The 24,093-nt window shown below is 37.8% G+C and overlaps 1 protein-coding gene across 5 annotated transcripts in view; it reads right to left on the reverse strand.

The window, feature by feature from the left end:
• LOC135467994 (Kv channel-interacting protein 4-like) overlaps window positions 1-24,093 on the reverse strand; it is a 220,930-nt gene that overhangs the window by 158,218 nt on the left and 38,619 nt on the right. The window contains exon 1 of one of the 5 annotated variants that reach the window (XM_064745983.1): window positions 9,472-9,739. The exons of the other annotated variants lie outside the window; for them this stretch is intronic. Coding sequence (XP_064602053.1) covers window positions 9,472-9,502 — 31 coding nt within the window. The 5' untranslated portion in view covers window positions 9,503-9,739. Of the gene's footprint in view, window positions 1-9,471; window positions 9,740-24,093 lie in introns of those variants that run through there. 5 annotated transcript variants of the gene reach the window in all.

Below are 24,093 nucleotides of genomic sequence, written 5' to 3' on the forward strand. Positions count from 1 at the left end.
TACTGCAGCCTCATTAGAATATAGGAGCCTCATTAGAATATAGGGGCCTCATTAGACTATAGGGGCCTCATTAGACTATAGGAGCCTCATTAGAATATAGGAGACTTATTAGACTATAGGGGCCTCATTAGAATATAGGGTCCTAATTAGAATATAGGGGCCTCATTAGACTATAGGAGCCTCATTAGAATATAGGAGACTTATTAGACTATAGGGGCCTCATTGGAATATAGGGGCCTAATTAGAATATAGGGGCCTCATTAGACTATAGGAGCCTCATTAGAATATAGGAGACTTATTAGACTATAGGGGCCTCATTAGAATATAGGGGCCTCATTAGAATATAGGAGCCTCGTTAGACTATAGGAGCCTCATTAGCCCATAGGGGCCTCATTCTTACATCACATGCAAAGGTAAAGTACATTTAGGCACATATTAGTGTCATTAAATCACAAGCAAGAGTTTTCGATGATTCTCATGTATATTTCTGAAAAATGAAACTTATTACTATAGACTGATGATATACTGACGATTGATTGTTCAAAAAACAAATGCAGTACCTGTAAGCCAAAGCATATCCATATATACATGCTCGTCATCACTGTATCTGTAAGCCAAAGCATATCCATATATACATGCTCATCATCACAGTACCTGTAAGCCAAAGCATATCCATATATACATGCTCATCATCACAGTACCTGTAAGCCAAAGCATATCCATATATACATGCTCATCATCACAGTACCTGTAAGCCAAAGCATATCCATATATACATGCTCATCATCACAGTACCTGTAAGCCAAAGCATATCCATATATACATGCTCATCATCACAGTACCTGTAAGCCAAAGCATATCCATATATACATGCTCGTCATCACAGTACCTGTAAGCCAAAGCATATCCATATATAGTTTACATTTAGTAAAATTCACAAAATGCCAGTTGTGCCTGCTATATTATAACTGGAAAATCCCAGAATGCCTGGGCCAAAAGTTAAAATTCTAATGTACCTCTGGGTGATAGGATACTTCTATTTGTTGACAATGACAAAAGCAGCCAAAATCAGCATTATAGAAACCATATGTGAAAACATCAAGGTCCTTGTATTATGTAACCATATCATTACCAAGCCTGTCAAATCCATTTTGCTAATAGGACAGCTGGAATCCAATAAGTAAACAATCTTACTTAAACCAACTCTTCTCCCGCTGAAGCTCTTGTCACGAAGACTGTACTCACTTAACATCTGAGTACATATGCACTGATGACATAAGCCAGCATTTTGGTAACACTCACACATGAGGGGTGTTAATATGACACCATAGCCACCGCATCTTCCTGGATACTTTAAATATCATGAGTTTGTACATGAGAGAACAATTTCAAACTACCCTGATTTCCAAACCTTAAACCAAAAACCTCTTTTAAGTTTCCAAAAGTACCAGATAATTATGGCATAACACAACATCAAACAATATTTCTGCCATATCATGGTCAAACTCACTAAATACACACCTACATGCAATCTCCCTGTTATGTGATCCAGGACAGAAATTGCCGTCCAATACACATCACAGTAGACATCTCCATCATATGGCTGAATTGCTGCTCCTTCGGTAATACTGTAATTCTTCAACCTTTTCTGAAGGCATTATTCTGTCTAGATTGATGATAATAAACTATTTATAAAGCCCTGAAATTCGTCTGTCGAACCAAAGTAGTCTTGTCTCCTAAAAATGTGCATAAACTACAATGAAAATGGTTCTTTTCTGTGTGACAAAATTACGGAAATAGGGTAACCGCAAATGATGCATTCATTCAAACTATGCAATACATCTAGTATTATATTGCAGCATACATAAGATCATATGATGATAGGTTGCAGAGGGGATTATACACTGCTTACACACCTTATCATGACGAATCCCTGCAGGATCAGTTGCAATCTCCTACTAAATGTACATCAATATCACACAGGAATGTATGTTTCATGAGAACAACAACATATAAACTGCTGGGACTACACAGTCTTTGGTCTAAGTTCCAACAAGAAGCTTTACAAGTGAATTTTTCTGTATGTACGTCTGTCTGTCTGTCTGTCAGTCGCTCGTCACATTTTTGACATTCTATCTTTTTACATGCATGGGTTATTTACTTAATGACAGGCCTGAAAGCAAGACAACATCAACTTTGTATCAGTGGGACATTGCACGTACTGCGAATTTACACTTGTTGCACTTAAGACAACAACTCCTTGACAATAACTAATTGAAAACTGCCTAAGTACACAAATAAGAGACATTTGTATGTAGCACTATAGTTAATCTTACATAGACAGACCCTTGCAGCTGCATGAACTCAGTTCTACGTGCATGTGTGATGAATAAAGGGACACAACTCTGCACCAACCTTGACAAGTAAGTAGGCCTATACATGTATGAAAGACTACTCCAGAATGTGTACATAGTAAATATACAATGATTAATGAAAACCACAACGGTTTGCTTTTTTTTAACACGAACCAAACTTTCACTGGCTGAGCTGTTGAAAATAACAATGTAAATTTAACTGAAATTACTGTCATATGACATATCACTTTGGACAGTTTGAGTGAGTGAGAGTGCTTGGGGTTTAACGTCATACTCAACAATTTTTCAGTCATATGACGACGAAGGAATCATTAGGGCGCATGTACGTGTAATGTGCCTCCTTGTTGCAGGACGGATTTCCACCGCTCTTTTATTTAGTGCTGCTTAACTGAGACGACTTACCGAAGGCAAGTAAGCTGCCCCGCCTGAGCCATTACTTAAAATGCATTTTGCCTTTGGTATCTGGCAAGCATTTATGCAAAATGGTTAAATCCCACATCATAAAATAACATGTTCATCTAGCTGAAACACAAATTATTATTATTATTATTTATTTCACCAGAAATGCAGCAGAGTACAACAAAACACAGTGCATCAGATGCATACATAAATTAAGAGGACATTGGTAAAGAAAGTGTATATGTTAAGATGATGTGCCGCTCCCTGGCGGGAACAGAAACCCCAAAAAGCTTGTTTTATCCCGTTTAGGAGTTGACGTGAGGTACAGATTATCAAAATATGAGCTGAGGGTAATATATGGGTATTTGATAAATATCAGACTAGAGAAAATTGTAAACAGAGCAATCGGAATTCATGATACAACATCTTGGGAAGATGAGCTAGAGGCAAACATTGCATGAGTATTGATACGTTAATATAATGAAGGATATGCATCGTTTAACTGAGGATATAGGTAGTAGTAATTAAGATGCTGGAGCTAAGAGCGACAATATTTACAAGGTGAATCTACATTAACGTATATACATTTGCATGGAAGCGTTAATTACACTTATTAAACTGGGTCACATGCAAAAGGAAGATAAAAACCATGTTGGTACACTGTTTATCTTCACAGCTTTTTTCATTACATAAATTCTGATATCATATGAAATCCTTATACAAAGTGAAAAGTGATATGTATCTCTGGTGAATCTTTTTCTTCTTTATATTGGCCATACTGTCATCCCTATCAACAGTACTCCTGTAAACCAGTGATACTACTTGGTTTACAGATTCAAGTATATAAAATATGTAACGTGCTTCTCTTTTACCCTCTTTTTAAAGTCGGCTTTACATAAACATAACATGCATGTGATATCACCTTTGTTATCACTTTTCATTTTTATAACCACAGGCCAGAAGATCAATTACTTGTGATTAAATGGAATTAAGAAAGAGAAAAATGATGATGTGAAGAAAGACAAAAAACATTCTGGACACCAGCAAAATCAATATCTCCTTCACTTTCAAGTTAAGTTCCTGTGAATGACGTCTGTGGCACAACTGGGCTGTGGACCAAACAGATACGACGTAACATGGGGACCAGCCACTATACAGCCCAAGGGAGACCACTCTCATCCACCACTGCTGCTGGTTCTATGGGATAACCACACTCAGCCAAACGCAGTTAATAAATGACCAATGATGGATCAATGACATATCACTTCACAAATAAAGGCAGAATAAAATATCCAAATACCACCCACACACTATAGCTTCAGTTTTCCAAGCATCCTAAATCAACACCACTGCTGATTTTTTTTTTCAATTCAATTATCTCAAGACTTTCACATTAAAACAAGTAGCAATGCCAGAATCATAAAGTATAAGGTAATATGTCTAGTTTACGGAATATCCTTACTTGGGAAATATATGCTGCTGTGTTTGTGTATCTCTCTTCAGTTTCATGATCGGCTGTCAAGCCCTTGGCATTTGTTTGTTTGATTCTGGGTTCTTGTCAAGATTCTCACATGTACATCACATCAGTCAGATTTGTGAGCTGAGAAAAACCCACTGCTGCCTGACAAGCCTTTAACAAAAACTAGACGTACACTGTAGGTAGGTCGCTCTAGTGAATTTATACTTTTAGATACACAAACTATGTAACACATGCTGATTTCTTAATTCAGCGTTGAACTATGTAACACATGCTGATTCCTTAATTCAGCACTGAACTATGTAACACATGCTGATTTCTTAATTCAGCATTGAACTATGTAACACATGCTGATTTCTTAATTCAGCATTGAACTATGTAACACATGCTGATTTCTTAATTCAGCATTGAACTATGTAACACATGCTGATTTCTTAATTCAGTGTTGAACTATGTAACACATGCTGATTTCTGATATTTAGCACTGGACTATGTAACACATGCTGATTTCTTAATTCAGCACTGGACTATGTAACACATGCTGATTTCTTAATTCAGCATTGACCCTAAACACTTAGATAAACGTGAAGAAGGCTGTTCAATTTCCTCGGATAAACTCATTGAGAAAAGTAATCTGTTATTTACACTGATCAGAAACAAGTAAACATTTGAATACCTAGCATATAATCATACTCATTTCCCTTTATTGTCTCCATGACAATAAAATCCATATTTCCTTTGGTTTCTTCAATAATTGACAAACACAAAGACTCAACTTTCTTAATTCCAATGCACAGATCCAATGCTGAATAATTCAGCAAATGTCATTGTATTCACTAGCAAGCAAATATTTTATTATTCTCAGCACATGCCTAATGATACATATGTACATCTTCATCAAACAAAATTAAGACTTCACCTATAAACTTAAACTCCATGGCTACATCAAACAAATGTAATGTCTGACCATAGCTTGGTAGGCACATGTATACATAACTGAAAAATCCTGGAACTCAAATTATAGTGAATGCATTATCATAAACTGGTACTAGAAAATGAAATGACGTTTTCCCTAATGGCTCTTGCTGGAATGTATAAATACTACATGTAATAATAATATTATAACAAATTTCTTCATCTGCAAGCCGCAGCATCACTGCAGAGACTACACCAATGCCTAAGATTAGCTACATACACTTGGCCTTTCCTTTCACCCTATTTGTTGACCCTTGTATTGACCTTGTAACTGGCTTCATCATAACATACGTTAATATCACCAGAGGTCAGGGAGGTCACCAGCTGTGCAAGAAGAGCCAATCAATTGGCTCCAGTTTACACATGAACATGTGTACCGATACCGTCACATGAAGCACAAACCATCCAATGCTTTATTTAGAGTAAAGCTATACAGATTATCTGTATTTTGTATTTGAAACTGAATTAATGTTCACATAAAACAGACACACTGTCCACGGACAATGATGTATGCAATCAGAACTTCACTAAAAATGGACACTCTGTTCACAGAAAATGGACACTCTGTTCGCAGAAAATGGATGCAATGTTATAGGTAACATACAGAAAAATGTTGCAGTGTTCATTGGGAAGAAATGATCACAGGAAATGGACACAATGTTCATAGGAAATGGGCATAATGATCACAGAAAATTGACACAACAGTCACAGAAAATGGATGCAATCTTCACAAAACCACAATCTACACGTAGCTGTTATTTACTATATTCTGTTCAATGGCGGTTTTATTGAGCTCAGACATATGATATTCAACATTCAAAAATGTTCCACTTATTTCTGAATTATAAAACATGTCAGGTACACATGTATATGAGATAAAGGAATCATCAGAAAAAACCAAGTGCAATTAATATCAAGTTGAAATTAAAAATGTCTTTCAAATAATGTTTAAACAACAAACGATGTGATTAAAAGCTCCTCTGCAAAGGGGAAAAATGTACATTTCCATTATGTCAGTGGGAATTACAAATATTCCAGAGATTTATCTGCTGGAGAAGATCTCTATACCATTGAATGCATGTGTTAATATAGTTAAACACAGCTTTATACTGTGCTGACTTCAGGATAACAGCCCAGGCAACACATTAACCATTGGAAATCACCTCCGTGTCCACTGACTGTATCCAGAGTATAGGAAACATGAGCCTGGAAACTCCAGGTACATGGGGAAAGACAATGGCAGCATGGCAGAACTGATGACATGCACTATAGAGGTTGACAGGTGAGAAATTCCACACCTGTGCTCCATCCTAAGGGTCAGGGTCAAGGATGAGCCGGCAACACTCATAAAGGCTCATCCCATACACAGCAACAATTATACAGGCACATCCCAAACACAACAACAATTATACAGGCTCATCCTAAACACAGCAACAATTATACAGGCTCATCCTAAACACAGCAACAATTATACAGGCTCATCCTAAACACAGCAACAATTATACAGGCACATCAAATACACAGCACCAATTATACAGGCTCATCCCAAACACAGCAACAATTATACAAGCACATTCCAAACACAGCAACAATTATACAGGCTCATCCCAAACACAGCAACAATTATACAGGCACATCCCAAACACAGCAACAATTATACAGGCTCATCCTAAAACCAGCAACAATTATACAGGCTCATCCCAACCAAAGCAACAATTATACAGGCACATCCCAAACACAGCAACAATTATACAGGCACATCCCAAACACAGCAACAATTATACAGGTTCATCCCAAACACAGCAACAATTATACAGGCACATCCCAAACACAGCAACAATCAGCACTCAGCACCTAATAGCTTACGTCATGCAGATAAATTCTTTAGGAAGGGTTATTTCCATGACATGCAGCAGTCTACCTCAGTGGTTGGAGTTTGGAAGACACACACTCAAAGTGGACAGTGAAATGTCTTGAGGGGAGGCTAAGTTTCAATGTGTATGATTTTTTTTTTTTTTTTTTTTTTTTTTTTTGATTGGTGTTTTACGCCGTACTCAAGAATATTTCACTTATACGACAGCGGCCAGCATTATGGTGGGTGGAAACCGGGCAGAGCCCGGGGGAAACCCACGACCATCTGCAGGTTGCTGGCAGACCTTCTCACGTACGGCCGCCAGCATGAGCTGGACTTGAACTCACAGCGACCGCATTGGTGAGAGACTCCTGGGTCATTACGCTGCGCTAGCGCTTTAACCGACTGAGCCAATGTGTATGAAGATGATGACATATAGTTTGAACTTGTAAACTATTTCAACATTGATTATTGATTAACTATTGATGATTGAATCAACCTGATCATAACCAAAACAAACTCAGAGCTGTGATTGTTTAACTAGACCAAGGTGGCTGTTTTACAAAGCACATGTAACTTACACCAAGCATATCAAACTGCCATAACAACACACATTATATAGATATGATAAATCCATCACCATGGTAGTCATGTTTGGCCTAGTGCCACACTCTCTCCATGCAGGGCCACGGAGTCCATGTACGTATGTGAAGCTATGGTCTACCCAACACTGCCACCTGTGTGATCTGTCAGCTCAAAACTCTGAGCAAGAAGAGAGTGAGTGAGTGCTTGGGGTTTAACGTCGTACTCAACAATTTTTCAGTCATATGACGACGAAGGAATCATTAGGGTGCATGCACGTGTAATGTGCCTCCTTGTTGCAGGACGGATTTCCACCGCTCTTTTATTTAGTGCTGCATCACTGAGACGACTTACCGAAGGCAAGTAAGCCGCCCCGCCCGAGCCATTATACTGATACGGGTCAACCAGTCGTTGCACTATCCCCTTCATGCTGAACGCCAAACGAGGAAGTTACAACTTCCTCTTTTAAAGTCTTAGGTGTGACTCGACCAAGGATTGATCCTGGATCTACCGGTCCCGAAGCGGAGGCTCTACCAACTGTGCTATCCGGGCCGGTAGCAAGAAGAGAAAGTACATGTACAAATGGTACAGAAGAGCATAATCAACTAAACATGCAGTCATGGTTATGAACACATTTTGCTGCAAACTTACGTCAAGTATCTGACAAGATTTACTAGCGTCCTAATATACATCAAGTACTCTTATCAGTAAAAAAATCTGAAGTACACATGTACAGCATAAATTAAAATTCAAATAAATAAATAATAATAATATTCATTATTTGCTCTGACCTGCGATTTCAATTAAATCAGATTCAGAATTATCAGAGATGAAGCTTGGTGTTTGTAAAGCACTGTGCAGTTTAAAATACACATACAATAATCAGACTGCTTAAAGTGAGGGATTTGAATAAAGCTGCCTTGTAAACATGTGGGTTAAGTAGTACATTAGCAGTTATAAGCGCTCATGCCAGTTTAGGAGTCTTTCAGGCGCTAAACTAGAGAGTACAGTTATCGAGCCAGATTGTTCCATGCTTGTAGAATTTACTGCTGGTGCAAATGCCAACAGATGGCAACCTTCATTCATTACTTGTTGACTCTCTCCAGGTGTCGACTGACTGACAGGTAACATTTACACCTGAAATCAATCACCAACGTACATTTCCTACATAACTACTGCACTACTATACATAAATACTTATACAGATATACAGGTATTTGTACTATGTGTGTGTATATATATATATGTATATATATATATATATATATGAAAAAAAATAATAAAATGCCTTCTTAACTTTCTACATTCTGTTATATTCCAACTGCAGTTTTAAGCTTCATGTTATTTTCAAGGAATTCCTATATATATATATATATATATATATATATTCATTCAAGCATTTATGGCCAGATATCCATAAATCCTGAAGAATTAATTAACCTTAATTCATACTGCCACAAAACCTTGAGTTTACACCTAAATACCCTGTACACTGAACATGCAATTACACATAGTCTATAGACAACAGTTACAGTCATTAACTATTACTGACAATAAAATATTTTCATAATAAATATTTTGAAATCTTATAATATAAAGTCTATTCCTGGGCAAAAAGTTAATGAGCATGTGTATTTTGTTTGTACACCAGTATTTTGTGCATATACCTGATGTTGATGGAGCATATGAAGGTGTGCACAGTGTGGTGTGGAAGGCCACATGTAATGATCCTCACACATACAGTTATATGAAGAAAAGCATATTATTGTCATATAATGGAATATTGACATAGAAACATATTAACCACATACCTTTTGCAGGTGTTTCTTCCTCAGATGCCATGGTAACACAAGTAAAAGTTGTTTGTAAAGAGTGGTAAAATTCTCCACCAAAATTCTTGAGTAACACAAGCAGCCCAGCGTCTCAGCTTGCACATGTCACACATTAACAACTAGTTTTGTTTGCACTGGCAAGAACACAAAAAACAAAAAAGATGCCCACTTCAAACAAATAAGTTTGCTTTCTGTTAGCACTTGTGATAGCTATAGCGATTCTCTTGTGTTTATATCCTCTCCATATGTTTCCACTGATAGCCTGTTAGTAGGTACTAGTATACACCAGCCGATAGAGCCATCGGGGCTCCAGTTTGGGGGGGTCGCCGTTTGACAGAAGATAAAATCTAGATTCTGGAGCATCAAGTGTGCCCTCTCAATAAGCCTAACTACAGGCCACTGCTGTGATTACTTAACCCAGCAACAAAGGCCAACATGAACTAAAAGTGGAAGAAGGGCAGCTAAACCCTCAACAAGAGGTGCAGTAGCCTGAGGAACAGCACAGCCATATTTTGGCACTGACAACCATGTATCGACTTTCTTGGGATAATGGAAGATGGGGAAGGGGGGACAGCTCTGTACAACCACAACTAATTGCACACGCTGTTCCAGTTCTCTTTTCCAATCACTACTCTGTGGTGATTCTCTGCAGAAAAAAATAGCTAGATCTCTATATAAAGCTAAGTTTGGCTGCTCAGATGAGACATAAAGAAGACTAAAGGCACTGGTTGCCTGGATTTTGGGGGATGGTGTAATCGGGTAAGCTAGACATGTAGCCCCCATGGCCAAAAGGTCAACAATTACCCATAGACCTGGTGTGTAAGCTGACGATGGAGGGAGAACTCTCTGACAGGAATGTCAGGAATAAACTGTCACTTTGTTCCCCACGTAGTGTCAGTGCGGAGCCTCAGACCTTCTACCGTGTGGAACATCGCCAAACTACCCGCTTCTTTGAAAGAAAATAAACCAGGATTCCAAGAGGCATAGTTCTGGACGTTCTCTACCCCTCACCCCCTCAGCATGATTACCTGTGCTTAGCTAGTAAGGCTTACAACATGTATATGCCTCTACAACTGACACTACCCTACACACACATGTGCTATGTACCGGCACAGAAATACACACATCAAGCTTCCTGTGTGAAGCCCCAATGTTAAGTTTCCAAAGGTTAAACGCTCTTTCTGTTTCAGAAGAAAAATTTGTTATTGCATTATCGGAACTGGAAAGCGTTCTTGATTTGTTTTTGTATACCCATTCATAAATGTAATTACTTATACAACATACCTTCAACATGCAATAAATATACATTTTTTCACAATTAAGACCATCATGACCAGCTACAACCTCCTATACTGCACACAGTTTAGAATATCTCCCAATTCTCACCAAAGCCAGTCCACACCTGGACAGGTATTTTTTTTTTCTTTTTAGTTGTCTTTCAAGTTTTTATTAGCAGAGGATTGGGCAGCGCTCTCCACACAACGGGTGTTTGTAACCAAATCTTCGACCAAGGAGAGTGCTGACATCAACACAGCATTCCAGACATTTCCAAAATACATACACCTACAGCTAGGCAAACCTTCACAGGCACTGATGTGTTGAATTCACTGCACCAAAGCATGGATATCATTCCCAGATAACCAAACACCAAGTGTCCATGCACATTTACCAGCAATTTAATCCGTTATGTATTCATTTAGACTGAGCATCTTATAGATTGACCTACATGTAAAGTGTCATGGAAACCTCTGTAGGGCAACCATGACCAACAACAACAGCGACCAAAAATGGTAGTTTCAGGTATTTTGCAGACAAAACACTGTTTTATGATTCACAATTAAGTTCATTTTAGAGCTATACCGTATTTTAAAAGATGACAGAGTAAGTACTGTATTTCAATCATCTGAAGTTTTTTCAATCGACACATTTTGCCTGATTTTGATTATTTATTATTATTTATCGAAAAACTTAAGTATCACTTTAAGGCCTTAATTTATGAGCTTCTGACATTACATTTTTCACGGCTAAACTTTAGGTGAAATATAACGTATGTATAAGCCTTTCTAAACAACGGTTATGAGAAACCCAGCAACTCACAGTGGAAACGGACTGGACATCTTACTTAAAAACGAGTAGTCAAGAAAACCAATACCTGGTATTTGTGCCCAAATTCATATTATTTCAGATTTAAAATATGCACATCTTCAAAGCATGTTCATATTTATGCTTAAGCCATAGTGAAAACCATGAGCCTAGTTTACCCAAACATAAAACCTTTTCATCAGACACCATGTATAGAAACTGACCACAAATTTTCCTAATAATTCTCAAAGTAATTCCACTAAAATTTCAAAATTAAAATGCCTTCTTATTCAAAACATGTTCATCAAGCCCATTAAAACTTTCATGAGGGTGCAGTGAAAACTGATAGGCTGAAGTTGTCCCAAACATAAAACCATACTGTGGCGCACGGTTTTACATACATAGCCTACTGAAGTTAAAACCCTGGAAATTTTGAAAAAAATAATTCTTAAATAATCTTAAAATCAAAGAAGGTCCAGAAGATGTACTAAATCCACTAGCAGTGCTGTTTTTGTCACCTTTAAATGCCTAAATGACAATATTTAAAAGCATATTTAAGATTGATTCTTATGTCCCAAAATAATTATACTTTTTAAGTCAGTGAAGATGACAGATAAATGCAGCTAAGGGTTACAGGATGTATCACAATTATAGGATGTATCACAATTATAGGATGCATCACAATTACAGGATGTATCACAATTACAGGATGTATCACAATTATAGGATGTATCACAATTATAGGATGCATCACAATTACAGGATGTATCACAATTACAGGATGTATCACAATGCACTCTCATTAGGGAAGTGCAAGTTCCTTTACATACCACATTTAGTATTAATTAGTGAACAGATCAGACTAATCCAAAAAACCTACAATAAGTACATATCCATATGTCAGGCTGATGCTTAGATAACCCCAATAATGAAGTATGTATCAACGTACCACAGATATATCATCTATCAAAGAGATCATTGCTCTCATCTGCTTTGTCACTCATTGTCTTCACATACACCACAATTAACTGACATATTTGTGGATACCATTTCACTGCAAATGAACTTGGAATTACGCTTCCCTGGCTACCTACTGGTGTATGTACTCCTGGATTTACATAATTAAGTGAGGTCTAATAAATTGCAATTAACATCACAGCATGTTTTTAACTGAATTCTGCTTACACCATGTTGCTAGAAGGTGTATAATCTACATGAACTGTTAGAATAAAACCCTAACTGAGGTAGACCATATTTAACCAGTTACTCGTGCCCATTTGACCATTATCACACTGTCTTTCCCCAGGCTCTGTCTAGTTTCCTTCCACCATAATGCTGGCCACCATTGTGTTAGTGGAATATTCTTGAATACGGTGTAAAACAAATAAATCAAATAAATTATCACACTGTCATCACTGCTCATTGTACGCAGACCCTCGGTCGATGGTCAGCGGACCCACGGCATATGATAATTAAATGTTTTTACACAAAATATGGACAGATTTCCTATAAACCATCATGTCTGTCATGAACACTATGATGGCTCACAGCATATTTACTTGCCCATGAATTTCGCACAAAATTTGAGTTTAAATAGCTTACTGTTTGGGACTTCAACTGTTTTGGATTGCCACCCATGCACACCATTCTCTTGATTACAGGGGATTCAAGTTTGTACCAGGCGTCTCGAGTATAAAACATTTCGCTTTAATATAAATGACTTCACTCATTATTTAACAGCAAGCCTACTTAGAGGCATTTACCGTAGAGTTTTGTGCTGACAAATATTTGTATACGCCACACATTGCTTTCTAAGAAGTCCGCTGAGCTGTACATGACGGCTCCATACAACTATGGCAGCGTTCCACGTTGGATACAAAATATACGATTATTTGAATTTATTGTGTAATGTGTTTAAGCCTTTGTGCTTATATACGCTAAGAAAACCTCTACTGGCAATGTATATGTAATGAGTCATATCAGTGCTGTTCCCCCAGGGTCTGCCTCGTATCCTCCCAAAATAATGCTGTCGTCGTATAAGTGAAATATTCTTGAGTACGGCGTAAAACACCAATCAAATAAATAAATAAATAGCATATCAGTGCTGACACAAGGCCTACAATTTATAAAGTTCAAGCATGTTAATTTCTTTCCCTTTAATCTCTAGTCCCTAAATTGTATCCCCAATTTCACAATTGTCGATGCTATCATTTATTAATTTTTATAAGCACAAAAACATGTTTATTTTTGATAAACATGTTTTTGTGCATATAAATATATATATATATATATATGCATCCTAAATTAACACCAAAGAAAGTAAAAACCAAAAACAGAGATTGTTGTTACCGGTTCAAAAAAATCTATTAGTGCAGTTCCAATCCAATTTTTGCTGTTACAGTAAAACAGCCCATATAATTACCTTTCACAAAATATCAGCCTCATCTGTGCATGTGTTATGTTCAAAATTAGTAATAAAGTTCTAAAAATTTATAGAGAAAGTCCCGCAAATAATACAAGGCCTACGTTGTACAACTGATGATGTTACATCAAACTCCAGCAGGTGAATGAATGTCGCAAAATAATACGCTGACCATTGCGCCACCATGGACGGATTATCGGCGGACCATGGGCCAACCCTACGCTCACCCTATGCGGAAGGGAGGAGGAGGATGATGGCATGTTTGATCAGGGTCTGGTCATGGTCAGCGTGAAGTGGGTGTATGAGACACAGACCATCCGACCACAATGGGCGTAGGATTATGTAGGATTTCATTGTACATACATGTACTAGTATGTATGTGTATACCTGGAAGTACACTTCACTGTACATACATGTACTAGTATGTATGTGTATACCTGGAAGTACACTTCACTGTACATACATGTACTAGTATGTATGTGTATACCTGGAAGTACACTTCACTGTACATACATGTACTAGTATGTATGTGTATGCCTGGAAGTACACTTCACTGTACATACATGTACTAGTATGTATGTGTATACCTGGAAGTACACTTCACTGTACATACATGTACTAGTATGTATGTGTTTGCCTGGAATTACACTTCACTGTACATACATGTACTAGTATGTATGTGTATACCTACACGTCTACAGTGTACACTGTAGGCTCTGTGCCTGGAATTACACTTCACTGTACATACATGTACTAGTATGTATGTGTATGTGTATGCCTGGAATTACACTCCACTGTACATACATGTACTAGTATGTATGTGTATGCCTGGAAGTACACTTCACTGTACATACATGTACTAGTATGTATGTGTATGCCTGGAAGTACACTTCACTGTACATACATGTACTAGTATGTATGTGTATGCCTGGAAGTACACTTCACTGTACATACATGTACTAGTATGTATGTGTATGCCTGGAATTACACTTCACTGTACATACATGTACTAGTATGTATGTGTATGCCTGGAAGTACACTGCTCTGGACAAGTACATGTACTACACTGGTATCTGGAATGCACACACTTCCAAAATCCCACATTCTCCACTTAACAATGAATTACAATTTATGGCCCTGGTGCATGGAATTACACTTCATTGTACTAGGAATTACACGCCTTATAAGTATACCCTAAACCACGATAGAACTCATCAGTGGTTGTATCTGAGTGAGTGCTTTAACCTCGTACATAACAATTTTTCACTCATATGATGAGGAAGGAGTCCTTAGAGTGCATGTATGTGTGATGTGCCCCCTTGTTGCAGGACAAATTTCCGCCACTCTTTTATCTAGTGCAGCTTGTCATAAAGTGTAATTCACTGTACCGCAGATGACTTATAGAAAGCAAGCAAGCTGCCTCACCCGAACCATCATACTGATATGGGTCAACCAGTCATTGCACTATTCCTTCAACGCCAAACTTTTTTAAGGTCTTAGGTGTGACCCAACCCAACACCATGAGGAATTATATATGGGAACTCTATATTCTAAGAGAAATTTCACCTTACATTTGGGCATACACAGTGCATCTGAAAAACAATAAATACCGACACAAGGATATCTATTCATAAATATCAAAATAGTAGCCACAGATAAATTTGTATTATATATATTAGCAGAGAAAAATGACCTATAAATCAAGTACACCACTGAAAATACAAATTTACACATACAATTGTAAAAAAAAATTTAAAATGCAGAATGCCTTTTTTTATTATTCTTTTTTACCCTCCTTTGTAATATAACCTGTAATTATCCTCATTATTGTTCACACTATGAAATCCAAAACAGAATGTATTTTATTTGTTCAGTGAAATTTGAGAACATTATCATGTATCAACAAGGGAGACAATTCTGGCAGTTAAAGTTACATGCTTCTATCACTGGTACCAATACTAGTAAATAATAGATACAGTGAATTCATATATCATGATAATAATTCTGTTAGATCAAACAAGTTCAGTATCAATGTACATGTAGGACATAGCTTACATGTAGATGAAAGACTCACAGCTAGGTTTATGCAGAAGCAGTTAAATGAACGTGCACAGGTTCAAAGTGTGGGCAAAGTTCAGAGAATGACTTGACTGCCATAATAACAATACCATTTTAACATGTCAACTATAGAAAAATAGTGTAATTTCCAATCTAGCAAAAGTGTGCAGATCTTGCTTAATTAATTATGATCTTTTTATGAACGTCCTCGTTACAATAACGGATATTGTGATAAATAGTAATGTGATTAGTGGAGACAGCAGATGGTGACCCTAAATCTGTACACCAATGTACCTGTCACCGCCTGCCATTTCACAACATACCTAGCAAAACACCTCTAGCATTTGTTCCTCAGACATAACAACACTGCTAGCTAGGACTCATGTCCATGGCTCACCTGGGATTTGAACTTGTGTCACTTCACACTCTCACTACAGTGTAGCTGTTGCCTGTAAAGTACATTCATTGTATCTAAGGTGGCTTTTGTTATGTATCATTTACAAATTATATCAACTGATGAGTGCAAAAAAGATACTCCTCAACCCCCTATTAGTGTCCAGGGGCCAGTTGTGCAAAAGTGTATAAGTTAAACCAGGCTGAAATCTTAATACTAGTCTCATCCTAATATAAATTAAATGACATTTTAGTCTGGACTAAAGTTCATAGCAGGCTTAAGCCCTAATACAATTAGGCCCTAAACAACTGGACCCAGCAGAAACCACGTGTAACAAGGTTTATCCCCCCAAAGACATTACCCTCATAGAAGACATTCTGAGCACTACCTGAATCATATTACAAAAAGGACTCCATAAAATCTTCGTCTATTGTCAGTTAAAGTAAACCTGAACCTCATCAACCAGTCACATTATCTCTATACTAGTTTTTTCTTGTGATGCTGCTAATTACATACACATACGTCATGGCACCTAACAATTAACTGCCAGATATATACATGTATATAATTACAGCAATCTAGTCACGGAGCTTACATCAGTCGGTCATCTCGTTATATGATCATCCCTCCACTGATTTACTGAGTGACTTACATGTGACTGACGTATCCCAGGCTATAAACCATGAAGACTTCCAGCACTTCAACATATGATGAATGGTATCCAGCCAGTCAGATAATTATCACTGCACTGGCACCTTACCACAGCCTATCAACCCTCTCCCACTGCTGCATGGTAGGAGACAGGTTTCCATTGGAGACTGCCCACTTTTTATTCTTGATATTACTCTTGAGTTAATGGCAATAAGCCCCAACCCAATAAATAAGTAACTAATTCAAGTACATCACCGCTGTATGAAGTTACTCTGTAAAGTCGTTAAAAAGAAAGCATATTAACACAGGCGTAAATGAATTTAAGTAAAAGAAGGCTAAAATATGAAGTAAGATTCACCATGTAGACAACTGAAAACTATGTGTAAAAATACTGTTATTTACTTTTTCAGATTTTCTGAGAATGTTGAAAGGCATTCAGATATTTGAATACTATGGTGGGCTTTACAGGCATGTTGATGGCATCTAGGAACTCTGACGTCACATCACATTTTTCTCTGATATTTACCAGAAGGAAGGAATTTTTAGGAACATTATTTAATTAATCTTTTACTCATGGGTAAAAAGAGTTATTGCAACATTCAGTGTCATGATTAAGGCTGAAAATCTTCAGAGTTCTTAAACCCTGATAGTATGGTCCATAAAGCTTAGAATTAGAATTTGAATGTTTGAACACCTTTAACTCCCTTGACAAAAAATTTGAAAAGTAAATGAAAATATATTTATGCATAGTTTTAAGATGTCTATTTAGTGATGCCTACTTTGATTTTAGAGGTCTTTTCCTTTACGATGTAGCCTATGACCTTGAAGAAGGTAAGAATCCATTACTTTAAATTGGCTGAAATCAATAACCGGTATCATGCCATCAACTGTATTGCACAAAAGCATGTCTTTATCACATGTTTCTGCAATAAAATCGGCAACTACTAAATAGGTAACAATTGTGGATGATGATCACCAGTGTTTACTCTCTGTCCACCTGACAGTGTCATGTAGATGTCATGTGTCAAGTGTTTCTATCCATGCATGATGGTTGTTGATAGCAGACAGCAGAACAATGAGTGATAGCCCCTATGTCACCTCATATATGTATGCCAAATAGGCTGGACAGCACATGTACTTATGCATCTGTTCAGTGAGGCTCAGGAGGGGAATGAGGCCACTAAACTCATGGAAACTCACCCGGAAAAATTCACTAATTTGCATCCATACAATTATGCTCTTAAAACATAAAAACTACTTTCTTTATATCACATGTAAAAAGCTGATTAGGAGGTGTGGAAACTTGGTATTGCCTTTCATGTAATGGCACTTACAAGCTTGCATAATGAATGCCAAGGAAATCAATAATCCAACTATATGAACCATAAATGTATATACATGTCTAATTTTCTGGCAAACAACGTTTGGCTATCAAAACCCAAGAGTGTTATGTGTAGACCAGTTCTAAGATATCTTAATGCAATATTTGGCTTTCCCAGGCTTACTTAATGGGTTATACTTTACCCAATTAGCTAACAGTGTTCCCATGTCAGACAAAACAGCTGTGATTGATTTTCAAGGGGTGTGACGGTCGGGTTAACCACAAACAAATTGTCTTCATCACTCACAATTACCTCCAACAACGCTAATCGCTCTTTGTCCAAGCAGTTTTCTGAACAGTGCACTTTTCAGTGAATTAAGTGATGGAGACATGTGTAATTTTACCCCCCTTCCCCCCCCCCCTAAAATCTTCCACACTTAATCACACACATTTCTGCTCTATGAGGACTTTAGGGGAAGTCATCGGCAGTGGAAAGTTAGACAGCTTGGTGGGTGGGCATTTCGCTGGATCAATATGCAGTATCCGATGCTTAGTCGATTCGCTCCATGCCATTTTATCAATACCACTTATAACCCACCCTTGTCACATCCATTTCTCCGACTCACTCTCCCATTCCAGATTTCTGCAGCGGTCACAGGATTTGCTCTGGGCAACCTTCAATCGTTATCACAATATTTTGAGAGAAGCTTAACAGACAGTTCCTTTTGTGGTGAAGAGATCAGAGTATAGTGCTATCTTCTCTGTTTGCCCACCAGCTAGCCCAAGTAAGGTGGAAAATACCTTTCATTGACTGTTGAGCTTGAATTAGAAACACCGACACATGTCCCTTTTGAATGGAGTGCTTGACGGTTTGACCAAATTGTTTGATTCATTACGACTCTGGAGGCTGGCAACACAAGAGCTGATCGATCTGTTGGCATAGCGGTCAGTGGATGTGTCTTTGTAGATCTGGCAAACTTTCCAGACCACAGTTGTGTAATCTCTGCCTTCAAGCAATTAAGGTATGACTTATCACAGAGGACACAAATTCCAACCCTGACAGTTTTGATAAAATTAATGTGTTTAAATCATATCATGCATATTTACAGCCAGTTTTCTGGAAATTAAGTTATATTAAATGTTTATACAATTAAATCAATTATTTTGTATGATATATATTATGCAATATATATAGAATTTTACCACTAAACATGACAGTGCATTGTAATGATGATTTACTGTCAATTTCATCATGCCTTGCATCCCATTGTACACTCTGTCTTGTTATTACATACCCTGCATACATACATTACATACATTTATCCTCACTTATTACATACCCTGCATACATACATTACATACATTTATCCTCACTTAATACATACCCTGCATACATACATTACATACATTTATCCTGACTTATTACATACCTTGCATACATACATTATATACATTTATCCTCACTTATTACATACCCTGCATACATACATTATATACATTTATCCTGACTTATTACATACCTTGCATACATACATTACACACATTTATCTCACTTATTACATACCCTGCATACATACATTACATACATTTATCCTCACTTATTACATACCCTGCATACATGCATTACATACATTTATCCTCACTTATTACATACCCTGCATACATACATTACATACATTTATCCTGACTTATTACATACACTGCATACACACATTATATACATTTATCCTCACTTATTACATACCCTGCATACATACATTACATACATTTATCCTCACTTATTACATACCTTGCATACATACATTACATACATTTATCCCCACCTATTACATACCCTGCATACATACATTACATACATTTATCCTCACTTATTACATACCTTGCATACATACATTACATACATTTATCCTGACTTATTACATACACTGCATACATACATTACATACATTTATCCCTGCATACATACATTACATACATTTATCCTGACTTATTACATACCTTGCATACATACATTACACACATCTATCCTCACTTATTACATACCTTGCATACATGCATTACATACATTTATCCTGACTTATTACATACCTTGCATACATACATTACATACATTTATCCTCACTTATTACATACCTTGCATACATACATTACATACATTTATCCTCACTTATTACATACCTTGCATACACACATTACATACATTAACCGTGACTTATATTGCATACATTACATAGATTTATCCCGATTTACATTACATACATTTATCCAGACTTATTAGGAAGTTTGATCACCATCACAAAACCAGCCAACATAATGAAGTCTCACAATAATGTGTCCAAGCTTTTGATGAGAAATAATTTCATTAAATCATGTGGACACTGATGATCAAAAATACTCCTAGTTCTTATTAATATTCTTTGTGGTGCTTCAATAAAAGTGGAAACCTTTGAAGCCAATTCTGAGCAGGAAGCTGGCAATGATCTGGTCAGAGTAGCTCTTACCGCATACCACTTAGCAAACGGTTACTTCTGAGATTGGGGTATTTTGGCATGTTCTTACATGGCTGAAGCAGATTGCTGGGAACTAGCCAAACTATTTAATGATTTTTTTCCCCAAAACTGCCAAAAGAACACCTCATATTCTGAGAATCTGGTGTCAGAATTGCAGAAGAAGCCAAATAGGAGATCTAGTGTTAGAAGAGGAAACCGACAACAAAATTAAATTCCCAAAGAGGGTTAAGATAGGTTTCAACTCTTCATTTTCTTTTCCACAGAAAAAATTGCTTTGTGGCACCTAAAATAAGCACGTTCAAATAACAGACCTCTATTGTTTATGAGTCACACTGGCAACACACCTCAAATACTAATTTGTCATGATCCAAAAAGGTCCTTTAATTATTATACTTTGGCTCCTGTTCTATCCAACACAGGAACTTCTTTGAGAGACTTCCAAGGAGTAGTTTCAGATCAATCTTTCTGTTCCAATCCTGGAATGAAACAGGCCCAATGTCTCATTTCCAGTCCTGGAAGGACACTGGCCCAAGGTCTCATTCCTAATTCTGGAAGGACACAGACCCTACACAGGCCCAACGTCTCATTTCCAATACTGGAAGGGCACAGGCCCAAAGACTCACTTCCAATACTGTGAGGACACAGGTCCAATGTCTCACTTCCATTACTGGAAGCAAGACAAGGGTCCAATGTTTCACTTCCAACCCTGAAAGGACACTGGCCGAATGTCTCATTTCCAATACTGGAAGGACATAGGCCCAATGACTCACTTCCAATACTGTAAGGACACAGGCCCAATGTCTCACATTCATTACTGGAAGTGAGACACAGGCCCAATGTTTCAATTCCAATACTGGAAGAACACAGGCCCAATGTCTCATTTCCAATATTGGAAGGACGTAGACCCAATGACTCACTTCCAATACTGTAAGGACACAGGCCCAATGTCTCACTTTCATTACTGAAAGCGAGACACAGGCCCAATGTTTCATTTCCAATACTGGAAGGACACAGGCCCAATGTCTCATTTCCAATATTGGAAGGGCGTAGACCCAATGACTTACTTCCAATACTGTGAGGACACAGGCCCAATGTCTCACTTTCACTACTGGAAGCGAGACAAGGGTCCAATGTCTCACTTACAATACTGGAAGGACACAGGCTCAATTTTTCACTTCCAATACTGGAGGGACAAGGGCTCAACGTCTCACTTCCAATACTGGAAGGACAAGGGCTCAACATCAAATATAATTACAGACATACACCACAGAGAATAAAACCATAGCAGGTGAACCAGAAGCAAATTACATGCACCATCACTTTACTAGAATCCGGTAAAAAGCTACAGCATCTTCTGCATCATACTCTTAGTGATACGTACATGTACATGGAAAAGAGCAAATCTTGAATTTGACCGTTTCCAGCCATTAAATGCAGCAAACAACATTGCTTGGCACAAGCAATGTTCATCTGGTTAATTCAGTGAGATTTATCGTAGTATATTTACCAGCCTTGACCTAAGCTAGTTCAATGTCAATGTCAAACATACTACGGAAAAAGTCAATTAACCTAGAGCACGCAAGAAACAAAATCTGAATTAATAACCACCTGCTACATGTATCTGCTATGTAAATGCTTTGAAAAGAAAAATAATAAAAAAACAGCTTCAGAAAATTTCACTTTATCCTTATATTTTTATAGTCAACATTCTCTCTGAAAACATTACATAACCCACCTCAAATCATATCTGGGCCAGTGTACAACCTTTCCACTTATTATATGTGCTAGCTATCGAAAATGCACCACACAAAATTATTGACATAACGTGCGAATGTTGTCTGAAAGGCTGTACATTGGCTGTGTCTGTCATTAAACAGCAAAGCATGGACACTTGATGTGGTCAATAGAACTACGGGGCAGGGAACATCAAGTGGCTGAAACAACCCCAGTGCAGGAGAGTGAATCAACATTTGTCATACTCAGCTCTGTTCATACAATGATCTTTGCAGAGTTCTCTGAGATACTAAACCTTTCTGTAGCACTAAGTATTGATTCCAACATGTTTTCCCAGTGAATTTGACAAAAACCATCAGAGGACAGGAGAAATCTTCAAATTTCTGGCAGGCCTGAAGAGTTTATCTGGTGTTTACCTCGCATTCTCCTGTGCTAATCTGGGGAGGGCAGGTTGGCAACAACCTTATGCATCATACCATCGCTGAGTTTAATTAGGTTTACTGTGAGGTCAGCAAACTGCCAAGAAAAACATCCTAAATGGAGAATTGCCACTCGATTAAGCCTGATTAATTTCAATCGATAAAAGTGCAATGGAATACGAATAACCATTAAGACAAAAATTGCATAATAAATTAAGGAGATGTTTGCCTGTAGCTCAGAAGGTAACTGATGGGCAAGTCCTCTCAACATGTGCTCAATGGCTCAGAAGGTAACTGATGGGCAAGTCCTCTCAACATGTGCACAATGGCTCAGAAGGTAACTGATGGGCAAGTCCTCTCAACATGTGCTCAATGGCTCAGAAGGTAACTGATGGGCAAGTCCTCTCAACATATGCTCAATGGCTCAGAAGGTAACTGATGGGCAAGTCCTCTCAACATGTGCTCAATGGCTCAGAAGGTAACTGATGGGCAAGTCCTCTCAACATATGCTCAATGGCTCAAAAGGTAACTGATGGGCAAGTCCTCTCAACATGTGCTCAATGGCTCAGAAGGTAACTGATGGGCAAGTCCTCTCAACATGTGCTCAATGGCTCAGAAGGTAACTGATGGGCAAGTCCTCTCAACATGTGCACAATGGCTCAGAAGGTAACTGATGGGCAAGTCCTCTCAACATGTGCTCAATGGCTCAAAAGGTAACTGATGGGCAAGTCCTCTCAACATGTGCTCAATGGCTCAAAAGGTAACTGATGGGCAAGTCCTCTCAACATGTGCTCAATGGCTCAAAAGGTAACTGATGGGCAAGTCCTCTCAACATGCGCTCAATGACTCGAAAGGTAACTGATGGGCAAGTCCTCTCAACATGTGCTCAATGGCTCAGAAGGTAACTGATGGGCAAGTCCTCCCAACATGTGCTCAATGGTTCCAAAGGTAACTGATGGGCAAGTCCTCTCAACATGTGCTCAATGGCTCAAAAGGTAACTGATGGGCAA

The sequence above is a fragment of the Liolophura sinensis genome, chromosome 6 (assembly GCF_032854445.1).
Source record: "Liolophura sinensis isolate JHLJ2023 chromosome 6, CUHK_Ljap_v2, whole genome shotgun sequence".
NCBI classification, from domain to species: Eukaryota; Metazoa; Mollusca; class Polyplacophora; order Chitonida; family Chitonidae; genus Liolophura; species Liolophura sinensis.